The 26,985-nt window shown below is 43.3% G+C and overlaps 1 protein-coding gene across 1 annotated transcript in view; it reads right to left on the bottom strand.

The window, feature by feature from the left end:
* LOC134341227 (netrin-3-like) overlaps positions 1-26,985 on the bottom strand; it is a 426,911-nt gene that overhangs the window by 242,312 nt on the left and 157,614 nt on the right. The window contains exon 3 of the mRNA XM_063039061.1: positions 24,760-24,948. Within this exon, the coding sequence (XP_062895131.1) occupies positions 24,760-24,948 (189 nt within the window). The remainder of the gene's footprint in view (positions 1-24,759; positions 24,949-26,985) is intronic.

The raw sequence follows: 26,985 nt of genomic DNA, 5'->3' as shown, positions 1-26,985 counted from the left end.
AGATCTAGAAGATTACAAGGGTAATAGGAAGGAGCTTAAGAAGGAAATTAGGAGAGCCAGAAGGGGCCATGAGAAGGCCTTGGCGGTCAGGATTAAGGAAAACCCCAAGGCATTCTACAAATATGTGAAGAGCAAGACGATAAGACATCAAAGAAAAGGACCTATCAAGTGTGACAGTGGGAAATCTGTATGGAACCGGAGGAAATAGCAGAGGTACTTAATGAATACTTTACTTCAGTATTCACTATGGAAAAGGATCTTGGTGATTGTAGTGATGACTTGCAGCAGACTGAAAAGCTTGAGCATGTAGACATTAAGAAAGAGGATGTGCTGGAGCTTTTGGAAAGCATCAAGTTGGATAAGTCGTAAACACAAAATATTCTGCAGATGCTGGGATCAAAGCAACACACACAACACACTGCAGGAACTCAGCAGGTCGGGCAGCATGCGTGGAAATGAACAGTCAACGTTTCGGCTGAGACCCTTTGTCAGGACTGAAGAGGGAGGGGGCAGGTGCCCTATAAAGAAAGTGAGGGGAGGGTGGGAAGGAGAAGGCTGGTAGGTTCCAGTTGAAAAACCAGGAAGGGGAAAGATAAAGGGATGGGGGAGGGGAAGCAGGGAGGGGATAGGCAGGAAAGGTGAAGGAATAGGGGAAAGCACAACGGGTAGTAGAAGGAGGCGGAACCATGAGGGAGGTGATAGGCAGCTGGAGGAGGGGGCAGAGTGAAACTGGGATAGGGGAAGGGAGAGGGAGGGAATTACCGGAAGCTGGAGAATTCAATGTTCATGCCAAGGGGCTGGAGACTACCCAGACGGTATATGATGTGTTGCTCCTCCAACCTGAGTTTGGCCTCATTATGGCAGTAGAGGAGGCCATGTATGGACATATCCGAATGGGAATGTGAAGTCGCCAGGACCGGATGAGATGTACCCCAGGCTACTGTGGGAGGAGAGGTAGGAGATTGCTGAGCCTCTGGCGATGATCTTTGCTTCATCAGTAGGGATGGGAAAGGTTCCGGAGGATTGGAGGGTTGCGGATGTTGTTCCTTTATTCACGAAAGGGAGTAGAGATAGCCCACAAAAATTTAGACCAGTGAGTCTTACCTCAGTTGTTGGTAATGTGATGGAGCAGATCCTGAGAAGCAGGATTTATGAACATTTGGAGAGGTATAATATGATTAGGAATAGTCAGCATGGCTTTGTGAAGGGCAGGTCATGAGTTACGAGCCTGATTGAATTTTTTGAGGATGTGACTAAACACGTTGATGAAGGAAGAGCAGTAGATGTTGTGTATATGGATTTCAGCAAGGCATTTGATAAGGTACCCCATGCCAGGCTTATTCAGAAAGTAAGGAGGCATGAGATCGAAGGGGACATTGCTTTGTGGATCCAGAACTGTCCTGCCCACAGAAGGCAAAGTGTGGTTGTAGACAGGCCATATTCTGCATGGAGGTCGGTCACCAGTGGAGTGCTCAGGGATCTGTTCTGGGACTCTTACTCTTCGTGATTTTTATAAATGACCTGGATGAGGAAGTGGAAGGATGGGTAAGTTTGCTGATGACGCAAAGGTTGGAGGTGTTGTGGATAGTGTGGAGGGCTATCAGAGGTTACAGCGGGACATTGATAGGATGCAAAACTGGGCTGAGAAATGGCAGATGGAGCTCAACTCAGATAAGTGTGAAGTGGTTCATGTTGGTAGGTCAAATATCATGGCAGAATATAGTATTAATGGTAAGACTCTTGGCAGTGTGGAGGATCAGAGGGATCTTGGGGGCCGAGTCCATAGGGCGCTCAAAGCAGCTGCGCAGGTTGACTCTGTGGTTAAGAAGGCATACAGTGTATTGGTCTTCATCAATTGTGGGACTGAATTTAGAAGCCAAGAGGTAATGTTGCAGCTATATAGGACCCTGGTCAGACCCCACTTGAAGTTCTGTGCTGAGTTCTGGTCACCTCACTACAGGAAGAATGTGGAAACCATAGGAAGGGAGATTTACAAGAATGTTGCCTGGATTGGGGAGCATGCCTTATGAGAATAGGTTGAGTGAACTTGGCCTTTTCTCCTTGGAGCGACGGAGGATGAGAGGTGACCTGATAGAGGTGTATAAGATGATGAGAGGCAATTATCGTATGGATAGTCAGAGGCTTTTTCCCAGGGTTGAAATGGTTGCCACAAGAGGACACAGGTTCAAGGTGCTGAGGAGTAGGTACAGAGGAGATGTCAGGGGTAAGTTTTTTCCTCAGAGAGTGGTGAGTGCATGGAATGGGCTGCCGGCAACGGTGGTGCAGGCAGATACGATAGGGTTTTTTAAGAGACTTTTGGATAGGTACATGGAGCTTGGAAAAATACAGGGCTATAGGTAAGCCTAGTAACTTCTAAGGTAGGGACATGTTCAGCACAACTTTGTGGGCCGAAGGGCCTGTATTGTGCTGTAGGTTTTCTGTTTCTGTGTTACTGTGTTTCTATGAATTCCTCACTACTGACTCAACCTGCAAGTTAACCTTTAGGATGTTCTGCACAAGGACTCCCATTTTCAGATTTTTGGATTTTCTCCTTGTATAGAAAATAGTCTGCACATTTATTTCTACTACCAAAGTGGTTAACCATGCATTTTCCAACAGTGTATTTCATTTGCCACTGCCTTGCCCATTCTCCCAATCTGTCTAAGTATTTCAGCAGCCTTCCTGTTTTCTCAACACTATCTGCCCCTCTACCAATCTTCATATCATCTGCAAACTTGACAACAAAGCCATCTATTCCATCATCTAAATCATTGATATACATCATAAAAAGAAGCAGTCCCAACACCAACCCCTGAAGAACACCACTGGTCACTGGCAGCCAACCAGAAAAGGATCCTTTTATTCCCACTTGCTGCCTTCTACCAGCCAGCCACGCTCTAACTATGCCACTAACTTTCCTGTAATACCATGACCTTTAAATTTGGTAAGCAGCCTCATGTGTGGCACCTTGTCAAAGGCTTTCTAAAAGCTGAAATATACAACATCCATTGCATCCCCTTTATCTAACCTACTAGTATTCCCTTCAAAGAATTCTGACAGATTCGCTAGGCAAGATTTTCCCTTAAGGAAACTGTGCTGATCTTGTCCTATGTCACCTTGTACTCCATAACCTCATCCTTAAAAATTGACTTAAAGGGTTATAGCAATGGGATAACAATTGAACTGATGTACCCCAAATGGGGAAGGGGCACCCATAGTGCTGTTTGGGAGGGAGTTCTAGGACCTGAAGGTGTCTTATACACTGAAGCAGTTGCCCTTGATAGTTTGGGTTATGCTGTGGGGATGGGCAAATAATGGCAGTGCATACTGACAATTATACTGCAGTCACTATGCACTAGTGGTGGAAGAAATAATTGTTCCAGAAGGTGTTTGTGGATATAAGAGATAAGAAGCAGAATGAGGCCATTTGACCCATGAGGTCTGCTCCGCCATTTCATCATGGCTGATCCATTTCCCTCTCAGCCCCAGTCTCCTGCCTTCTCCCCGTATCTCTTCATGCCCTGATTAATCAAGAACCTATCAACCTCTGCCTTAAATATACCCAATGGCTCAGCCTCCACAGCCACCTGTGACAACAAATTCAACAGGTTCACTATTCTCTGGCTTAAGAAATTCTTCCTCATTTCCATTCTAAAAGGATGCTCCTCTGTTCTGAGGCTGTGTTCTCTGGTCTCAGACTCCCCTGAAGGCTAATTTGCAGATTGAGTCAGTGATAAGGAAGGCAAATGTGATGTTAACATTCACTTTCAGAGGACTAGAATATAAAAGCAAAGATGTAATATTGAGGCTTCATAAAGTTCAAACATCCTCTCCAAATCCACTCTATCGAGGCCTTTCACCATTGGATAGGTTTCAATGTGGTCATCTCCATTCTTCAGAATTCCAATGAGTTCAAGCCCAGAGCCATTAAATGCTCCTCAAATGATAAGCCTTTCAACCTTCCAGTTATGATGGCACTACCGAATGTGTGTGACAGCTTCCTGGTTGTCAAAAAGCTACGAAATCCAACTAAAGACATCAGTAAAAATACCTTTCCTGAGGTAAACTGTGTTACATTATAGCTGCAAACAGTGAAGGGACGAGCAATTGCTGGGGATGAATCAATGCAGATGAATTCCAACGCTCTTACAGCTGGCCTTGGGGCAAGGTAGAATTGCTTTGGGTGCTGTAAGTAGAAGTCGAGGTCCGGGTAGAGGAGATCCGAAATTTGACGCTCGTACAGCTGGCCTTGGGGCAAGGTTGGATGCCCTCAGTGCCAAGCTGACTTGAAGAGTTGGAGAGTAGCTTTGGGCTGGAGGTGAGTTCTGGGCCCAGAGCGAGTTGATGGGCAGCATGGTCTAGGCCCCACACACAAAATGCTAGAGGAACTCAGCAGGCCAGGCAGCATCTATGGAAAAAAAATACAGCTGACGTTTCAGGCCAAGACCTTTCCTTCCAGTTGACTGTGCTTTTTTTCCATAGATGCTGCCTGGTCTGCTGAGTTCCTCGAGTATTTTGTGTGTTGCTCGGATTTCCAGCGTCTGCAGATTCTCTCTTGTTTATGGTCTAGGCCCTGTACCTTTTGCAGCAACAGTGCCTGGGTCCTCGTGCAAGGTGCAATGCACTGTTTAGACAATTTAAACACCAGTCCAGATTGGAGCTGAGAGCCGATTTCGCTTGCTTTCCGCAATGTTTACTCTCTCTCGGGGGCATTTGAGTCTTTCGCTGTTCTGTCATTGGGTCAACGTAAACGCTGGCCCAGATAGACTGAAAAGACTAGTCAGTTGGGACGAGAGCCAATTTTGCTCTTTCTCTGCGATGGTCCTGTCCATGATGCTGAGGCTACGAAGACAGCCCTGGCTGCTGTTCTCCATGCCTGCTAATATGATGAACTGATAAGCGAGTCTTTGGGCCTACTCCTCACTGCTCCGGGGTTCGGATCTGAGGACTCAATTTTGTTTCAGAATGCTGTTGTTTGCTTCAATTGTTTGCATGCTTTCTATTTTTTTCTTTCTCTTGCATATCTTTTATTTTTATTTTGATTCTTTTTTTTCTCGAGATTAGGTTCTTTCAGGTTTCTTGCTTTGCGACAACCTCTGAGCAAGCAAATCTCAAGGGTGTGAAATTTATACATTATTTGATAATAAATGTACTTGAATTTTGAATCCTGGAATCATTTTCGTGAACCTCTTTTGAACCCTCTCTAATGCCAGCACATACTTTCTGAAATAAGGAGCTTAAAACTGCTCACAATACTCCAAGTGGGGCCTCACCAGTGCTTTATAAAGCCTCAACATTACATCGTTTAAATTCTAGTCCTCTCAAAATGAATGCTAACATTGCATTTGTCTTCCTCACCACTGACTCAACCTGCCAATTAGCCTTTAGGGAATCCTACACAGGGAATCCAACTCCCTTTACACCTCAGATCTTTGAATTTTCTCTCCATTTTGAAAATAGTCTATCCTTTCATTTCTTCTACCAAAGTGCATGAACATATACTTCCTGACACTGTATTCCAACTGCCACTTCTTTGCCCATTTTTCTAATCTAAGTCCTCTGGAGCCTCACTACTTCCTCAAAACTATCTGCCCCTCCACTCATCTATGTATCATCCACAATCATGGCCACAAAGCCACCGATTCCATCATCCAAATCATTGACATGTAACTTAAAAGGAATCAATCCCGACACAGGCCCCTGTGGAACACCAGTACCCACTGGCAGCCAACCAGAAAAGGCTCCCTTTATTCCCAGTCTTTGCCTTCTGCCCATCAGCCACTGCTTTATCCGTGCTAGTTGCTTTCCTATAATACCACGGGCTCTTAACTTGTTAAGTAACCTCGTGTGTGGCTTTCTGAAAATCCAAGTACACAAAATCCACTGATTCTCCTTTGTCTATCCTGCTTGTTATTTCTTCCAAGAATTCCAACAGATTTGTCAGGCAAGATTTTCCCTCATGGAAACCATGCTGGCCAAAGCCTGCTTTATCATGTGTCTTCTGCTACCCTGAAACCACATCCTTAACAATTGGCTCCAACATCTTCCCAACCACTGAAGTCAGCCTAACTGACCTATAATTTCTTTTCTTCTGCCTCTCTCCTTTCTTAAAGAGTGGAGTGACATTTACAATGTTCCAGTCCTCTAGAACCATGGCAGAATCAAATGATCCTTGAAAGATCATTACTAATGCCTCCACAATCTCCACAGCCATCTCCTTCAGAACCCCGAGGTGTATACCATCTGGTGCAGGTGACTTACCTACCTCCTGATTTTTCAGTTCCCCAAGAACATTCTCTCTAGTAATAGTAACTTCACACAATTCTGCTCCCTGACACTCTTGAATGTCCGGCATATAGCTAGTGTCTTCCACAGAGAAGACCATAAGACCATACGACATAGGAGCAGAATTACGCCATCTGGCCCATCAAATCTGCTCCTTTTTTTTCTCCTTTTCAATCCCAGTTCCCAGCCTTCTACTTGTAACCTTTGATGCCATGTCCAATCAAGAACCTATGAATCTCTGCCTTAAATACACCCAACCATCTGGCCTCCACAGCTGCATGTGACAACAAATTCCACAAATTCACCACCCTTTGGCTAAAGAAATTTCTCTGCATCTCTGTTTTGAAAGGGCGTCCCTGTATCCTGAGGCTGTGCCCTCTTGTCCTAGACTCTCCCACCTTGGGAAACATCCTTTCCACATCTACTCTGTCTGGGCCTTTCAACCTTTGAAAGGTTTCAATGAGATCCCCCCCCCATCCTTTTGAATTCCAGTGAGTACAGACCCAGAGCCATCAAACGTTCCTCATATGGTAACACTTTCATTCCTGGAATCATCCTTGTGAACCTCCTCTGGACCCTATCCAATGCCAGCACATCTTTTCTAAGATGAGGGGCCCATAACTGATGCAGTTTATCCACCATTTCCTTGTCTCCCACTACTACCTCCTGAGCATCCTTTTCCAGTGGTACAATATCCACTCTCGCTTCTCCTGTATACTTCACATGTCTGATGAAGCTTTTAGTATCTTCTTCAATATTATTACTTAGCTTACCTTGGTATTCTATCTTTTTTTCCTTCTTTATGGCTTTTTTAGTTGCCTTCTGTTGTTTTCTAAAGCTTCCCAATCCTCTTAACTTCCCACTAATGTTTGGTCCAATTCTTCTCGTCATCCCAACTCCCCTGCCTTCTCCCCAAACCCTTTGATGCCCTGGCTAATCAAGAACCTTTCTATCTCTGCCTTAAATACACCCAATGACTTGGCCTCCACAGCCGTTCGTGGCAACAAATTCCACAGATTTACCACCCTCTGACAAAAGTAATTTCTCCACATCTCTGTTTTAAATGGACGTCCTTCAATCCTGAAGTCGTGCCCTCTTGTCCTAGACTCCCCTACCAGGGGAAATAACTTTGCCTTATCTAATCTGTTCGGGCCTTTAACATTCGTAATGTTTCTATGAGATCCGCTCCTCATTATCCTGAACTCCAGGGAATTCAGCCCAGGAGCTGCCAGACGTTCCTCATATGGTAACCCTTTCATCCCTGGAATCATTCTCGTGAATCTTCTCTGAACCCTCTCCAATATCAGTATATCCTTTCTAAAATAAGGAGCCCCATACTGCACACAATACACTGTGTGGGCTCACGGGTGCCTTACAGAGCCTCAACATCACATCCCTGCTCTTATATTCTATTCCTCTAGAAATTGATGCCAACATTGCATTCGTCTTCTTCACCACCAACTCACCCTGGAGGTTAACCTTTAGGGTATCCTACACAAGGACTCCCAAGTCCCTTTGCATCTCTGCATTTTGAATTCTTTCTCCATCTAAATAATAGTCTACCCATTTATTTCTTCCACAAAAGTGCATGACCATACACTTTCCAACATTGTATTTCACTTGCCACTTCTTTGCCCATTCCCCTAAACAATCTAAGTCTCTCTGCAGGCTCTCTGTTTCCTCAACACTACCCACTCCTCCACCTATCTTTGTATCATCGGCAAATTTAGCCGCGAATCCATTAATCCCATAGTCCAAATCATTGACATACATCGTAAAAAGCAGTGGTCCCAACACCGACCCCTGGGGAACTCCACTGGTAACCAGCAGCTAGCCAGAATAGGGTCCCTTTATTCCCACTCTCTGCTTTCCGCTGATCAACTAATGCTCCACCCATGCTAGTAACTTCCTATAATTACTTTATAACTTTATACTTTATACTTCATTGTCACCAAACAATTGATACTAGAATGTACAATCATCACAGCGATATTTGATTCTGCGCTTTCTGCTCCCTGGATTACAAATATTAAATATTAAAAATAGTAAAAATTAGTAAATATTAAAAATTTAAATTATAAATCATAAATAGAAAATAGAAAAATAGAAAGTAAGGTAGTGCAAAAAAACCGAGAGGCAGGTCCGGATATTTGGAGGGTACAGCCCGGATCCGGGTCAGGATCCGTTCAGCAGTCTTATCACAGTTGGAAAGAAGCTGTTCCTAAATCTGGCCGTACAAGTCTTCAAGCTCCTGAGCCTTCTCCCGGAGGGAAGAGGAACGAAAAGTGTGTTGCCTGGGTGGGTCGTGTCCTTGATTATCTTGGCAGCACTGCTCCAACAGCGTGCGGTGTAAAGTGAGTCCAAGGACGGAAGATTGGTTTGTGTGATGTGCTACGCCGTGTTCACGATTTTCTGCAGCTTCTTCCGGTCTTGGACAGGACAACTTCCATACCAGGTTGTGATGCACCCTAGAAGAATACTTTCTACGGTGCATCTATAAAAATTAGTGAGGGTTTTAGGGGACAGGACAAATTTCTTTAGTTTTCTCAGGAAGTAAACGCGTTGGTGGGCCTTCTTGGCAGTGAACTCTGCTTGGTTGGACCAAGTCAGTCATTTGTGATATTGACCCCGAGGAACTTAAAGCTTTTGACCTGTTCCACTTGTGCACCACCGATATAAATTGGGTCGTGTGGTCCGCTACTCCTTCTGAAGCCAACAACCAATTCCTTCGTCTTGCTGACGTTGAGGGATAGGTTATTGTCTTCGCACCATGCCACCAAGTTCTTAATTTCCTCTCTGTACTCAAACTCATCATTACCCGAGATACAGCCTATAATTCCACGGGCTCTTATCTTGCTAAGCAGCCTCCTGTGCGGCACCTTGTCAAAGGCCTTCTGAAAATTCAAGTACACCACATCCACTGTATCTCTGTTGTCTACTCTGCTGGTAGTTTCCTCAAAAAATTGCAATAGGTTAGTCAGGCAGGATTTTCCTTTCAGGAAACCATGCTGGCGTTGGCTTATCTTGTCATGTGCCTCCAGGTACTCCGTAATCTCATCCCTAACAATCGATTCCAACAACTTTCCAACCACTGATGTCAGGCTAACAGGTTTATAGTTTCCTTTCTGCTGTCTCCCACCCTTCTTAAATAGCGGAGTAACATTTGCAATTTTCCAGTCATCTGGTACAATCGATTCTTGAAAGATCAATTCTTGAAATGAGCTGCAATAAAAAAGCCATCTTGAAGGCATTCTAGAAATTCCCCCTCTTGGGGTCCCTCACCAACTTGATTTTTCCAATCTACCCGCATATTGGAGCCCCCCATGACTGTTGTAACCTTGCCTTTTTGACACATTTTCTCTCTTGCATTGTAATTTGTAGACCATATCCCTACTACTGTTTGTGGGTCTGTATATTAATCCTATCAGCATCTTTTTACCTTTGCAGTTCCTTAGCTCTACCTACAATGATTCAACACCTTTTGTCTCCATGCCACCTCTCTCTAATAATTTTATTTCATTTTTAACCTATAAATCCACACCAACCCCTCTGCCTACCTGTCTGGAACTCAGCAGGTCGGGCAGCATCCGTGGAAAAGATCGGTCGACTGATCTTTTCCACGGATGCTGCCCGACCTGCTGAGTTCCTCCAGCGTGTTGTGAGTGTTGCTTTGACCCCAGCATCTACAGAGTATTTTGAGTTTACTGCCTATCTGTCTGTCCTTTTGATAGAATGTGTATCTTTGGACATTAAGCTCCCAGGTGTAATCTTCTTTCAGCCACAATTCAGTGATGCCCACAATGTCATACACGCCAATCTGTAACTGTGCTACAAGTTCAGAAACAGGTTTAATATCACTGGCATACATTGTGAAATTTGCAGCAGCAGTACAATGCAATAAGTAATAATAGAAAATAAAACTGTGAATTACAGTAAATATAAAATATATTAAATAGTTAAATAAGTAGTGCAAAAATAGAAATAAAGAAGTAGTGAGGTAGTCTTCATGGGTTCAATGTCCATTCAGAAATTGGATGGCAGGGGATAAGAAGCTGTTCCTGAATCACTGAGTGTGTGCCTTCAGACTTCAGTATCTCCTTCCTGATAGCAGCAATGAGAACAAGGCATGACCTGGGTGATGGTGGTCTTTAATGATGGACACCACCTTTTTGAGGCATTAGAAGATGTCCTGGATACTATGGAGGCTAGTGACCATGATGGAGCTGACTAAGTTTACAACTCTCTACAGCTTACTATGACCCTGTGCACTAGACTCCCGCCCCACCCCCATAACAGAGAGTGATGCAGGCAGCTAGAATGCACTCTATGGTACATCATTAGAAATTCACAACTGTTTTTGCTGACATACCAAATCTCCTCAAACCCCTCATGAAATATAGTCACTATCATGCCTTCTTTATAGCTGCATTGATATGTTGGGGCAGGTTAGATCCTCAGAGATACTGACACTGAAGAACTTGAAATTGCTCACTCTTTCCCCTTCAGACCTCTCTATGAGGACAGGTGTGTGTGCCCTCGCCTTACCTTTTCTGAAGTCCACAATCAGTTCTTTAGTCTTACCAACACTGAGTGCAAGGTTGTGCTGTATGTTTTCTATGTTTCTGTGTATTCTAATATAAAGCAGAATACCAGAAGTGTTTTCAGTTATATGAAGAGTAAAGGGGAGGTGCGAGTTTGGAAAATGATGCTGGTGAGGTAGTGATGGTGGGGGCAGATGAAGTTAATGGGTACTTTGCATTGGTCTTCACTGTGAAAGACACTAGCAGAGTGCCAGAGGTTGATGCGTGTCAAGGAGCAGGAGTGTGATTCCTATATTGCTATTACAAAGGAAAAAGTGCTAGGCAAACTGAAAGGTCTTAAGGTGGATAAGTCACCTGGACCAGATGGACAACATCCTAGAGTCCTGAGAGAGGTTGCTGAAGAGATCACGGATGGATTGGTCGTGATCTTTCAAGAATCACTTGATTCTAGCATGATCCCAGAGGACTGGAAGATCACTCCTTAAGAAGTGGAGGAAGGCAAGAGAAAGGAAATTATGGGCCAGTTAGCCTAACGTGAGTGGTTGGGAAAGTGTTGGACTTCTTTATTAAGGATGAGGTTTCGGGGTACTTGGCGACGAATGAAAAAATAAGTCAAAGTCAGCATGGTTTCTGTGAAGGAAAATTTTGCCTGACAAATCCGTTAAGGTTCTTGGAGGAAGTAACAAGTTGGGGTGCACAAAGGAGAGGTAGTCATTTACTTGGATTTTAGAAACATAGAAAACATACAGCACAATACAGGCCCTTCGGCCCACAAAATTGTGCAGATGTCCCTCCCTTAGAAATTACTAGGCTTACCCATAGCCCTCTATTTTTCTGAGCTCCATGTACCTATCCAAAAGTCTCTTAAAAGACCCTGTCGTACCTGCCTCCACCACCATTTCCGGCAGCCCATTCCACACACTCACCGCTCTCTGAGTAAAAAACTTACCCCCGCATCTCCTCTGTACCTACTCCCAAGCACCTTAAACCTGTGCCCTCTTGTGGCAGCAATTTTAGCCCCGGGAAAAAGCCCCTGACTATCCACACAATCAATGCCTTTCATCATCTTATACACCTCTATCAGGTCACCTCTCATCCTCCATTGCTCCAAGGAGAAAAGGCCGAGTTCACTCAACCTGTTTTCATAAGGCATGCTCCCCAATCCAGGCAACATTCTTGTAAGTCTCCCTTCCTATGGTTTCCACATCCTTCCTGTAGAGAGGTGACCAGAAATGAGCACAGTACTCCAAGTGGGGTCTGACCAGGGTCCGATATAGCTGCAACATTACCTCTCGGCTCCTAAATTCAATTCCACGATTGATGAAGGCCAATACACCTTATGCCTTCTTAACCACAGAGTCAACCTGCGCAGCTGCTTCGAGCGTCCTATGGACTCAGACCCCAAGATCCCTCTGATCCTCCAGACCGCCAAGAGTCTTACCATTAATACTATATTCTGCCATCATATTTGACCTACCAAAATGAACCACTTCACACTTATCTGGTTGAACTCCATCTGCCACTTCTCAGCCCAGTTTTGCATCCTATCAATGTCCCGCTGTAACTTCTGACAGCCCTCCACACTATCCACAACACCTCCAACCTTTGTGTCATCAGCAAACTTACTAACTCATCCCTACACTTCCTCATTTATAAAAATCACGAAGAGTAGGGATCCCAGAATAGATTCCTGAGGCACACCACTGGTCACTGACCTCCATGCAGAATATGACCTGTCTTCAACCACTCTTTGCCTTCTGTGGGCAAGCCAGTTCTGGATCCACAAAGCAATGTCCCCTTGGATCCCATGCCACCTTACTTTCTCAATAAGCCTTGCCTGGGGTACCTTATCAAATGCCTTGCTGAAATCCATATACACTACATCTACTGCTCTTCCTCCATCAATGTGTTTTGTCAGATCCTCAAAAAATTCATTCAGGCTTGTAAGGTACAACCTGCCCTTGACAAAGCCATGCTGACTATTCCTAATTATATTATGCCTCTCCAAATGTTCATAAATCCTGCCTCTCAGGATCTTCTCCATCAACTTACCAACCACTGAAGTAAGACTCACTGGTCTATAATTTCTGGGCTATCTCTACTCCCTTTCTTGAATAATCCGCAATCCTCCAACCCTCAAGAACCTCTCCCATCCCCATTGATGATGCAAAGATCATCGCCAGAGGCTCATCAATCTCCTCCTTTGCCTCCGTCAGCAGCCTGGGGTATACTTCATCTGGTCCCGGCGACTTATCCAACTGGATGCCTGCCAAAAGCTCCAGCATCTCCTCTTTCTTAATATCTACATGCTCAAGCTTTTCAGTCCGCTGCATGTCATCACTACAATCACCAAGATCCTTTTCCATAGTGAATACTGAGGTAAAGTATTCATTAAGTACTTTTGCTATTTCCTCTGGTTCCATACACACTTTCCCACTGTCACACTTGATAGGTTCAATTGTTTCACATCTTATCCTCTGCTCTTCACATACTTGTAGAATGCCTTGGGGTTTTCCTTAATCCTGCCGGCCAAGGCCTTCTCATGGCCCCTTCTGGCGCTCCTAATTTACTTCTTATGCTCCTTCCGGTTAGCCTTATAATCAACTAGATCTCTAACATTACCTCGCTCTCTGAGCCTTTTGTAAGCTTTTCTTTTCTTCTTGACTAGATTTACTACAGCCTTTTTACACCGTGGTTCCATAACTTCCCTGACTCATTGGAACATACCAATGCCAAACGACAAGCAAATATCCCCTGAACATTTGCCACATTTCTTCTGTACCTTTCCCTGAGAACTTCTGTTCTCAATTTAAGCTTCCAATCTTCTAGATCACTATCATTACCTGGTTTTTTTGAACCTTTCGCAAGTTCTTCTTCTCTTCTTGACTAGATTTACAACAGCCTTTGTACACTACGGTTCCTGTACCCTACGATCCTTTCCATTTCATTGGAACGTACCTCCGCAGAACTCCACACAAATATCCCCTGAACATTTGCCACATTTCTTCCGTACTTTTCCCTGAGAACTTCTGTTTCCAATTTATACTTCCAATTTCCTGCCTGATAGCCTCATAATTCCCCTTACTCCAATTAAACGCTTTTCTAACTAGTCTGTTCCTATCTCTCTCCAATGCTATTGTAAAGGAGATAGAATTATGATCACTATCTCCAAAATGCTCTCCCACTGAGAGATCTGACACCTGACCAGGTTCATTTCCCAATACCAAATCAAGTACTGCCTCTCCTCTTGTAGGCTTATCTACATATTGTGTCAAGAAACCTTCCTGAACACACCTAACAAACTCCACCCCATCTAAGCCCCTTGCTCTAGGGAGATGCCAATCGATATCTGGGAAATTAAAATCTCCCACCATGACAGCTCTTATTATTACACCTTTCCAGGATCTGTCTTCCTATCTGCTGCTCGATATCCCTGTTACTCTTGGGCGGCCTATAAAAAACACCCAGTAGAGTTATTGACCCCTTCCTGTTCCTAACCTCTACCCACAGAGACTCTGTAGACAATCCCTCCATGACATTCACCTTTTCTGCAGCTGTGACACTATCTCTGATCAACAGTGCCACGCCCCCACCTCTTTTGCCTCCCTCCCTATCCTTTCTGAAACATCTAAAACCCAGCACTTGAAGTAACCATTCCTGTCCCTGAGCCATCCAAGTCTCTGTAATGGCCACCACCTCATAGCTCAAAGTACTGATCCACGCTCTCCTTTGTTCACAATACTCCTTGGTACTCTCTAGCTTCTGACTCCTGCCCTTCCCTCTCTTGACTGGGACTCACTTATCTGTCTCCCCAGGCCGCCACAGTGTGACTACCTGCCTATAGCTCCTCTCTTTCACTTCCTCACTCTCCCCGACCTTGTGCAGACTATTATCTAAATGGGGAGAAGGTTCAAACATCAGAGGTGCAGAGGGACTTTAGAGTCCTCGTGTAAGACTCCCAGAAGGTTTATTTACAGGTTGAGTCTGTGGTAAAGAAGGCAAAGGCAATGTTGGCATTTATTTCAAAGGGGATAGAATATAAAAGCAAAGAGATAATCAAGCGCCTTTATAAGCTACTAGCAGGCTGCACTTGTCAACAATTTTGGGCCCCATATCTCAGAAAGGATGTGCTGTCATTGGACAGAGTCCAGAGGAGGTTCACGAGGATGATTCTGGGTATGAAGGGGTTAACATATGAGCAGCATTTGGCAGCTTTGGGCCTGTACTCTTTGGAATTTAGAAGAATGTGGGGAATCTCAATGAAACCTACCGAATATTGAAAGGACTAGATAGGGTGGATGTGGAGAGGATGTTTCCAATGGTGGGAGTATCTGGGACTAGAGGACACAGCCTCAAAATTGAGGGGCAACCTTTTAGAACAGACGTAAGAAGGAATTTTTAGCCAGAGAATAGTTAATTAGTGGGATGCTCTGCTTCAGACTGCGGTGGAGGCCACGACTGTTGGTATATTTAAGATGGAAGTTGATAGTTTCGTGATAGGTCAGGACATTGAAATATATGGCGAGAAGGCAGGTGTATGGAGTTGTGTGGGATCCGGGATCAGCTGTGATAAAATGGCAGAGCAGATTCAATGGGCTGAATAGCCTAACTCTGTTCCTATGTCTTATGGTCTTATGGTTAGAATAAATTTTAGTTGCCTCTTCAATGAACTCCAGCATATTAGTTCAACTTGATTTCCCTTTTCTGAACCCATGCTGCTAACATGCCTGTTCTTATCATCTGCTTTTCCATCTCATTCTTTATTAATATTTCCACAATCTTGCCCATGACACACATTATACTAACTGGTCTATAGCCACCAAGGACAGTGCAGTCATCATTCTTATACACTCGGGCAATGTTAGCCCACTTTCAGTTGTTACAGACTTCACCAGTCTTCAATGACTTTTGAAAAATACATTTTAGCAGTTGTATATATAATCATAAATTTTGACAAGGTGCCACACGAGGCTGCTTACATATTGGAGAAAGTTACTGGCATGGTTCGAGCATCAGCTGCTTGGTAGGAGGCAGAGACTGTGAATGAAGGGATCCTTTTCTGGTTGACTGCCAGTGACGAGTGGTGATCCACAGGGGTCGGTGTTGGGACCAATTCTTTTTATGCTGTATATCAATGATTTAGATGACGGAATGGCGACTTTGTTGCCAAGTTTGCAGATAATACAAAGATTGGTGGAGGGGCAGGTAGTGTTGAGGAAAGAGCTAGGCTGCAGAAGGACTTAAGAGAGATTAGGAGAATGGGCAAGAGAGTAGCAAATGAAATACAATGTTAGAAAATGCATGGTCATGCACTTTGGTAGTAGAAATAAATGTGTAGACTATGTAATCCAAAAATCTAAGATGCAAAGGGACTTGGGAGTCCTTCTGCAGAACACCCTAAAGGCTAACTTGCAGGAAAGCAAATGCAATGTTAGCATTCTTTTCAAGAAGTCTAGAATACAAGAGCAGGGATGTGACGCTGAGGCTTTATAAGGCACTGGTAAGTACTCTCTTGAGCATTGCGAACAATTTTGGGCTCCTCATCTGAGAAAAGATGTGCTGCCATGGGAGAGGGTTCAGAGGAGGTTCACAAGGACGATTCCAGGGATGAAAAGATTATCATATGAGGAATGTTTGATGGCTCTGGGTCTGGAATTCAGAAGGATGAGGGAGGATCTCATTGAAACCTTTCGAATGTTGAAAGGCCTAGACAGAGTAGATGTGGAAAGGATGTTTCCCATGGTGGGGGAGTTCCAGACAAGAGGGCACAGCCTCATGATAGAGGGGCGGCCATTTAAAACAGGGATGCAGATAAATTTGTTTTGCTAGAGGGTGGTGAATTTGCCAAAATCTGCTCCTATGTCTTATGCTCTTATCACAGACCTCTTTAAGTACCCTGGGATATTCAGTATGTTGTCAGGCCCTGCTTCAGACTTTTCAGCTGATGCAAGACTTCACTTTCTAAAATCTCTAAGTCAATTAAAACAACTTTATTTTTCTCTATTCTTATTGGCATATTGCTAACATCTTTGTAAGTGAATATTTTAGCGAAATATGAGTTAAGAGTATCTGCTATGTCTTTCTCTAAATAACTTAACACCCCGATATTATTACTTTTCTTTTCAAATCTTTTTATTGTATATATATAGAAAAAATAACGAGTACATCGAACTTACAATGCCTCAAAAAAAAACCATCATCTTAAAGATAATTAAAAAAACCTACTAAGCAGGAAAGTGAGAAAAAAAAAGGAGAACCCATTAGGTGTACAACCCCGGAGCCATGTGTCATACAAAAAGCTTCTAAAAATAAACATCAAACCGCCAGCAAGAAAAGAAAATATACTAAAAGAATTTACAATTAGATCGTGGAAAAATTATATCAATTAACTCAAATGATAATAACGAGCAAATGAGCCCCATCTTTTCTCAAAATCAAATAAAGGTTCAAAGGTTCGACTGCTAATTTTCTCCAAACTAAGACATAGCATCACTTGAGAGAACCATTGTGACAAAGTGGGAGCTGATGTATCCTTCCACTTCAGCAAAATGGCCCTCCTAGCTATCAATGTAACAAATGCAATAACATGTCGGTCAGACACAGAAATACCATGAATATTTTGAGGAACTATTCCAAAAAGCACAGTTAATTTATTAGGTTGTAAATCAATTTTAAGTGATTTAGAAATTGTTGAGAAAACCGACTTCCAGAACTGTTCCAATATAGAACAAGACCAAAACATGTGTCAATGTAGCTATCTCAGTTTTACATCTATCACAATGACTATCAACATTAGGAAAGATTTTAGAAAGTCTCTCCTTTGTCAAGTGATAACGATGTACAATTTTAAATGGCAGCACAAATTGAAGAAGAGTTAACCAACTTCAATATCCGCATCCAATCCTCTGTCATAAAAGTCAAATTAAGTTCCTTTTCCCAATCCCGTCCGATATTATTACTAATACACTTAACTTTCTCCTTGACTTTTCTTTTACCACTAACGTATTGAACAACCTCTTCGGATCAATCTTAGCACTATCAGCAATATCCTTCTCAACCTGCCTATTGGAAATCCAAAATTTCCTTCTTGACTTTAGCTCTCATATTTTCATATACCCTACGGTTAACATCAGTACTATTTTTTCTGTATTCCTGTTTTCTCTTAAATAACTTTTATGTATATCTTTATTCATCCGTGTAATTGATCTACTGTTTTTATTGCTTCTCCTGACTTTGGGTATGTATATTTCCTGCACTGCATGTATTTAAATCGACCCCATTGTTCCTTAACTGACTCAACGTCAAGCAGTTCCTTCCAGTTTACCTTTCAAAGTCTTGGCCACATGTTTGTTGGCCACAAACTTCACCTTTCTGAAATTCAAATTAACAGCTTTGGTATTTACTGAAATACTCTCCCAAAAAACCTGGAACTAACAACGTTATGATCACCTGTTTTTAAAGGCTCAGCAACTTCTGTACTCAAAATGCTATCGTGATTGTTACAAAATATCAAGGCTAGACAGGCCTCCCCTCTTGTTGGTGCATTAACATACCGGGTCAAAAAACAATCATTCAACCTCTCAATGAATTCGCTTTCAAGTTCAGGTTGAAGTGAAGTTTATTGTCATTTAACTACATACATGTACATAATGATATAATGCACATAGAAACGAGACAACATTTCTTCCAACCAGGGTGTAAAGCACAGTACACATAAGACACGTAACACAGGATAACTTATGGAGGTATGGATAAAATCTTTAGATGAATCACACATGAATAACAAACTAAAGTGCATTAATAATAAATGTTGTAAGGTATGGAACAGGATAAGGTAGGATTAAGGTAAAACAGGAATGCTCTGCCACAGACTGCAGCGGAGGCCAAATCTGTGGGGACATTTAAGGTGGAAATTGATTGTTTCCTGATCAGTCAGGGCATCAAGGGATATGGTGAGAGGGTGGGTGTATGAAGTTGAGTGGGATCCAGGATCGGCCATGATGGAATGGTAGAGCGGACTCAATGGGCTGAATGGCCTAATTCTGCTCCTATGTCTTATGGTCTAGCTAGAGATTAACCAGTGACACTCTGAATACGATGCAGCCGAGAGCTCAGAAGCCGAATGGTCTGAGGGAAGAAACTGTTGTTCATCCGGACCCTTCTTGTTTTTATGTGTCGTAGTTTCCTGCCTGATGGTAAAAAGTCAAAGGGGATGGGTGGGATCCTTAATAATAATAAATAAGGGCACTGCGTAGGCAGTGCTTCTGCTAAATGTCTCCGCTGGATGGTAGGGAGACTCGTTCGATCCTCTCAGCTGTTCTCACAGCCCTTTGTAGGAACTTCTGTTCTGATGTTTGACCGCTTCTATACCAGATGGAGGAAGTGGAGGCGTTGCTGTGCCTTCTTGTTCAGGAAGGTGATAACGAGGAACCAGGTGAGGTCATCCATGATGTGAATGCCCAGGAACTTGGTGCACTTAACTCTCTCTAAGTAGGAGCCATGTATTCACAGAGGGGGATGGTCTGTCTGCACCTTCCTGAAGTCAACGATGATTTTCTGTAATTCCTGTAATCCATAAATCACTGGGATCTCCCATTCAATATTTGGGAAATTAAAGTCACCCATAACTATAACATCACCCTCAGAACTTGCTTTTTTAATATTCTGATATTGTTTTATACTAAAATCACGTCAGCATTAAGGGGGTCTATAACATACACCCAATGTTATTCCATTATCCTTATCCTTGCTTTTAAAGAACATAGAAACACAGAAAACCTACAGCACAATACAGGCCCTTCAATCCACAAAGCTGTGCTGAACATGTCCTTACCCTGGATTAACAAAAGCCCTCTATTTCTGTAAACTCCATGTATCTATCCAGGAGTATCTTAAAAGACCCTATTGTATCCGCCTCCACCACTGAGCAGTGGTGCCCTGGGGAAGAGGCACTAGCTGTCCACTCTATCTATTCCTCTTATTATCTTGTACATCTCTATCATGTCTCCTCTCATCCTCCTTCTCTCCAAAGAGTAAAGCCCTAGCTCCCTTAATCTCTGATCATAATCCATACTCTCTAAACCAGGCAGCATCCTGGCAAACCTCCTCTCTACCCTTTCCAATGCTTCCACATCCTTCCCATAGTGAGGCGACCAGAACTGGACACAGTACTCCAAGTGTGGTCTAACCAGAGTTTTATAGAGCTGCATCATTACCTTGCAACTCTTAAACTCTATCCCTCGACTTATGAAAGCTAACACCCCATAAGCTTTCTTAACTACCCCATCTACCTGTGAGGCAACTTTCAAGGATCTGTGGACATGTACCCCCAGATCCCTCTGCTCCTCCACACTATCAAGTATCCTGCCATTTACTTCGTACTCTGCCTTGGAGTTTGTCCTTCCAAAGTGTACCACCTCAACACTTCTCCAGTTGAACTCCATCTGTCACTTCTCAGCCCAATTCTGCATCCCATCAATGTCTCTCTGCGATCTTCGACAATCCTCTGCACTATCTACAACACCACCAACCTTTGTGTCTTCTGCAAACTTGCCAACCCACCCTTCTACCCCCACATCCAGGTCTTTAATAAAAATCACGAAAAGTAGAGGTCCCAGAACCGATCCTTGTGGGACACCACAAGTCACAACTCTCCAATCCGAATGTACTCCCTCCACCATGACCCTCTGGTTTCTACAGGCAAGACAATTCTGAATCCACCTGGCCAAACTTCCCTGGATCCCGCGCCTTCTGACTTTCTGAATAAGCCTACCGTGTGGAACCTTGTCAAATGCCTTACTAAAATCCATGTCGATCACATCCACTGCACTACCCTCATCTATATGCCGGGTCACCTCCTCAAAGAACTCTATCAGGCTTTTTAGATACGATCTGCCCTTCACAAAACTATGCTGAATGCCCCTGATCAGACCATGATTCTCTAAACGCCCATAGATCCTACCTTTAAGAATCTTTTCCAACAGCTTTCCCACCACAGACGTAAGGCTCACTGGTCTATAATTACCCAGAATATCCCTACTACCTTTTTTGAACAAGGGGACAACATTCGCCTCTCTCCAATCCTCCGGTATCATACCCGTGGACAACGAGGACATAAAGATCCTAGCCAGAGGCTCAGCAATCTCTTTCCTCACCTTGTGGAGCAGCCTGGGGAATATTCCGTCAGGCCCCAGAGACTTGTCCGTCCTAATGTATTTTAACAACTCCAACACCTCCTCTCCCTTAATATGAACATGCTCCAGAACATCAACCTCACTCATATTGTCCTCACCATCATCAAGTTCCCTCTCATTGGTGAATACCAAAGAGAAGTATTCATTGAGGACCTTGCTCACTTCCACAGCCTCCAGGCACATCTTCCCATCTTTATCTCTGATCAGTCCTAACTTCACTCCTGCCATCATTTTGTTCTTCACATAATTGAAGAATTCCTTCGGGTTTTCCTTTACCCTACTCGCCAAGGCCTTCTCATGCCCCCTTCTTGCTCTCCTCAGCCCCTTCTTAAGCTCCTTTCTTGCTACGCTATATTCCTCAATAGACCCATCTGATCCTTGCTTCCTAAATCTCATGTATGCTGCCTTCTTCCACCTGACTAGATTCTCCACCTCACTTGTCACCCATGGTTCCTTCACCCTACCATTCTTTATCTTCCTCACTGGGACATATTTATCCCTAACATCCTGCAAGAGAGCCCTAAACATCAACCACATGTCCATAGTACATTTCCCTGCAAAAACATCATCCTAATTCACCCCAGCAAGTTCTAGCCTCATAGCCTCATAATTTGCCCTTCCCCAATTAAAAATTTTCCTGTTCTCTTTGATTCAGTCCTTTTCCATGATAATGCTAAAGGCCAGGGAGCGGTGGTCACTGTCCCCCAGATGCTCACCCACTGAGAGATCTGTGACTTGACCCGGTTCGTCACCTAATACTAGATCCAGTATGGCATTCCCCCAGTCAGCCTGTCAACATACAGTGACAGGAATCTGTCCTGGACACTTAACTCACTCTGCCCCCTCTGAACCATTGGAACTAATCAGGTGCCAATCAATATTAGGGAAGTTAAAGTCACCCATGATAACAACCCTGTTATTCTTGCAGCTTTTCAAGATCTGCCTCCCAATCTGCTCCTAGGTATCTCTGCTGCTACTGGGGAGACATAACATACGAGGAGGGTTTGATGGCTCTGGGCTTTACTCACGGGAATTCAGAAGAATGAGCAGTGACCTCACTGAAACCTATCGACTGTTGAAGGGCCTCGATAGAGAGGATGTGGAGAAGATGCTTCCTGTGGTGGGGGAGTCTAAAACCAGAGGACACAGCCTCAGAGTAGGAGGATATCCATTTAGAATGGAGATGAGGCAGATTTCTTTAGCCAGAGAGTGATGAATTTTTGTAATTCATTGTCACAGGTGGCTGTGGAGGCCAAATCAATGGATACATTTAAGGCAGAGGTTGATAGTTTCTTGACCAATCAAAATCAGAATCAGGTTTATTATCACTGGCATGTGTCATGAAATTTGTTAACTTAGCAGCAGCAATTCAATGCAATACATAATACAGAAGAAGAAGCAGAAGAATAATTAATTAATTAACAAACTAACTAACACATAAATAAATAAATAAATAGCGGTATACGTATATTGAATAGATTAAAAATCGTGCAAAAACAGAAATAATATATATTTAAAAAGTGAGGTAGTGCTTATGGGTTCAATGTCCATTTAGGAATCGAATGGCAGAGAGGAAGAAGCTGTTCCTGAATCGCTGAGTGTGTGCCTTCAGGCTTCTGTACCTCTAACCTGAAGGTAACAGTGGAAAAAATGGCGTGCCCTAGGTGCTGGAGGTCCTTAATATTGGATGCTGCCACTTGAGACACCGCTCCTTGAAGATGTCCTGGGAACTTTGTTGGCTAGTACCCAAGATGGAGCTGACTAAATTTACAACCCTCTGCAGCTTCTTTAGGTCCTGTGCAGTAGCCCCCCCCCCCCCCATACCAGACAGTGATGCAGCCTGTCAGAATGCTCTCCACAGTACATCTATAGAAGTTTTTGAGAGTTTTGTTGACATACCAAATCTCAGGGCATGAAGGCAGGGACTAAGGGACTAAGAAGGAAATGAATCAGCGAAGATGAAATGGCGAAGCATACGATGGGCCAAATGGCCTAATTCTGCTCCTATATCTTATGGTCAATGGAGGGACAAGACTGTTCATTAGCCTGACTGTCCAGTTCCACTGAGCAGCTGTGTTCTTCCAGTATTTGCATGTTTTGCTCAAGATTTCAAACATCTTGTATGTACCTGTGATCTTCTTTAATACCCATGGTTTCATAAGGCTGAGCCTGTCTGGATTCTGATTATGGAGAACCTCCAGTTTGTTGATAGTGAAGCTTGACCACTGTAAAATCATTAAATTTCGGAAACAGGGGTTTTGGCACTTGCCTGTTAGACGAGGTGATTTTCTGCCACTTGTGCCAGGAAACTTATTTTCACTTATTATGCCTGAATGACCTCTAGGTCTTGCTGTTTGTAGACAAAGTCTTCTTCATTTGGTGGGAAGTTGTGAGTGCAATTGAACATTATGCAGTCACTTGCAAATATCACTGCTTCTGACATTATGATGGAAGAAAAGTTGCTGATGGAGTTATCTTAATATGTTTGGGCTTTGGTTGCTGCTCTGAAGAACCCCTGTAATGATATCGTGGAATAATTGGTCTCCAACAAGTCTTCTTCCTCTGTGTGTAGTACAGCTCTTTCCAATGGAATGGTGTCTTCTTGGTCCTCACTGACTTCACTTCTACCAGGGCTGCTTGGTGCCACACTTGAAAAATGCCTCCTTGATATCAAGGACAGCGTTTAATGCCTCCCTTCCAGAACTTAGCACTGTAATAAATTCTGACTGGTTCTTGCAAAATCCGTATTTTCATTAAAGAGGAGGCTACTTGCATGTAAGTGACTCCTGACAACAAGCTGAATTCATGATTCATCACTTTACTGATGAGTGACACTGACAAGCGGAAACTGAATGTAAGGGATTGCTCGTATTGTTATTTGTATCAATTAACCTGGGTTTGTGTCAAAGTAAGCTAGTTCAAACTTCAATACAGTAATGGGCAATTTGGCTGAAAATGGATATGTAATTGTCTAAATTGGGAAGGAGACATCCACCAATCATTCAGCTCCAAGATCTATTCTTTAGGGTGTAAAGCCTGATTCCAAATTGAAAACTTCCTTCGAAATTGCCACTTGTTCAAGGAACAGAATTCCATTGTCCATGATGATCCTTGTAAAAGTAAACTTCAAACGTCCAACTACTGGCGGAAATAACATGTCACATCACAGCTTTGTTACAATGTGCCTTAGAGTGAGTCATATAGCAAGCACTATATTTGGGCAGAATGCTCAACTCTTGTAACTTGTTTGTTATTAGACATTATCCACATAATGTGCATGGATGCTTGAAGGCAAAAGAGACAGCAAATGTTGGAACCTGAAACAACAAACAGAATAATGGAAGAACTCAGCTGGTCAAAAGGTCGGCACAAAATCATGGGCCAAAGGGCCTGTATGTGCTGTAGTGTTTCATGTTCTAGGTCAAAGAGGCATATGTTAATGTTTCAGTTGAGACTCTACACAAGAATGGATCCTGATGCAGGGTCTCAATCCAAAATGTCGATTTACATCTTGTGCCTTTACAGCTGCTGCTTGGCCAGCTGAGTTCTTCCACAGTTATGTTGTGTCTACTTGAGTGCTGGTTATCAAGGCTGGAAAGCTCATCGAGTCTGTTCTTGTTCATCAACGTGTAAATGTTCATCACTCCATCTAACTCTGCTTGTGCCCCTCTGAAACTCCCCAGAAAGTGCCCTCGCACCTACAATTGGAATCTTTTGCTGCACTGGAACTTGCCACCTACCTCTGCAAGCTTTACGGTGTGTAATAGCCTTGGTGAGGTCTCGGTAGAATCCTTCCTTACAATAGTGGCAATGTCGTCCTGCCGTATTGTGTCGGCAATTTAGGCAAACACCTCCACTCTTTCGGCCAGAGAGTTTGTAAAGCTCCATGTTGAATCGGCAGCGCCGGGCATGCAGGTTGCAGCTACATGCTAAAGGAAGTAAACACAGATTTGATCAAAGGTTAATGTTTGCCATGTAGATCAAAAGTACATCAGGTGATGGTGTCAATAGGCAATGATGTAGATCTGTGGAAGTGGAAAGTGGGTGATAGTTTAAAATGGCAGCAGTACAGAGGTATTCATCTTCCTACATTCACACCAGTGGCAACTCTAATAATATACCTAGCCTTAACACCCTCCATTTCTTTATCCCCTCTCTGTCTCAGCACTGTCAGCCTTTTCATCCTGCACCCAGTATCAGTTAAGCAGAAATTTTCTTCATAGTGTGTATATATACAAGTTGAGATGGCAGATTTTTGCATGATTGTGAAATCATGGATCATGGGAATTAGGCAAAGAAGGGAGCTGAGGACAATTGTCAGATCAAGCATCTGCATATCAGTAATGGAGTGGCGTGAAGGAGCTGTCAGATCCACAGCTCAGGAATTATATCAGGAAATAATTCCACAAAAATTCTCTGCATTTCCTCCTTAGTGGAAAGTTTACAATGCTGCACATTAGTCTGTGTAATCTTGTGAGTGGACTGTACATGCACATCACTCCAAAAGTAATCTCAGCAATGTCCACACACATCACTCCAAAACTAGTCAAAGCAATGTGCACTGCACATCACCCCAAAAGCAGTCAAAGCAATGTCCTGTATACATCAACCCAGAAGTGGTCAAAGCAATGTCCACTATACATCACTTATACCCTGTTGATGTTACTCCAAGCTTGGTTCCATGTAAGCCCTATATATATCACTTCAAAAGTGATCTCAGAAAAGTCCTATAAGCAGATGACAAAAGCTGGTTTTGTTGTTAGTGAAGAGAGTGTTTTGGGCAACAGCAGGATATAATTTATTTGGAACGCTGAGTAGAGCTTTAGCAGACGGAATTTAAGAACTTTTGGAGTTTGACTTCCCAAAAGATCTGTGTCAGAAACCCAGTTATCTCTTCCTTATTTCCCCCAGCATCCTGGGATAGATCCCAACAGGGACTATGGAGCTATCCACACCCCCAAAACCTCCTCTTTTTTCATATCAATATGCCTTGCTTAAAACATCAACATGCCCTTCTCTGATCTCACCATCATCCATGTCCTCCTTTTTGGTGAATACCAATGTGAAGCACTCGTGTACGACGTCACCCTCTTCTGCTGGATCGCTGCATAAATCCCCCTCCTTTCACTCCGAGTGGACATATGGGAATGAATCCAGGAATGAAAGGGTTATCATATGAGAAGCGTTTGGTCGCCTTGGCCTATACTCTTGGAGTTTAGAAGAATGAGGAGGGATCTCATTCAAACCTATCGAATGTTGAAAGGCCTAGAAAAGAGTGGATGTGGAGAGGATATTTTTCTATGATGGGGAAGTCTAGGACTAGAGGACACAGCCCAGAACAGAGGGATGTCCATTTAGAATGGAGATGAGGAAGGACTTCTTTAGCTAGAGGATGGTGAATCTCTGGATTTCATTACCACAGATGGCTGTGGCGGTCAGGTCATTGTGTGTATTTAAGGCAGAGGTTGGTAGGTTCTTGATTAGACAGGGCATGAAAGGTTATGGGGAGAAGGTAGGAGACTGGGTTTGAGAGGGAAATGGATCAGCCATGATGAAATGGCAGAGCAGATTCAATGGGCTGAATGGCCTAATTCTGCTCCTATATCTTACAGTGTTTTACCCATTGCATAACTACCCTCCAGCTAGGATGTAGTCTTTTTCCCAGGCAGGGAAGGCTACTGAGCACAGATTTTAGGAAAGCCGAGAAATTTAAAAGAGAAAATACAGAATCATACAGCGTTGAAATAGGCATTTGGTCCAACTTTTCCATGTTGACTCATGCTCACCATTCTGCATTATATTACCACCCAGAAATTGGTTCACAGTTTAACTGATTGAAGTCCTCCTGCAGCACTTTTAAAATGTCATCAGTGACCAACATCATCAGTCTCTCCAGCAGTGTGTTCCACCATTTAGAACGTCACCTCATATCTGTTTTATCATCATTTGTTATGGGGAAAGATTTC

Source organism: Mobula hypostoma, assembly GCF_963921235.1.
Source record: "Mobula hypostoma chromosome 9 unlocalized genomic scaffold, sMobHyp1.1 SUPER_9_unloc_1, whole genome shotgun sequence".
Classification (NCBI taxonomy): Eukaryota; Metazoa; Chordata; class Chondrichthyes; order Myliobatiformes; family Myliobatidae; genus Mobula; species Mobula hypostoma.
The sequence above is the reverse complement of the archived record's forward strand: the minus strand, read 5'-3'. Positions and strand labels throughout refer to the sequence as shown.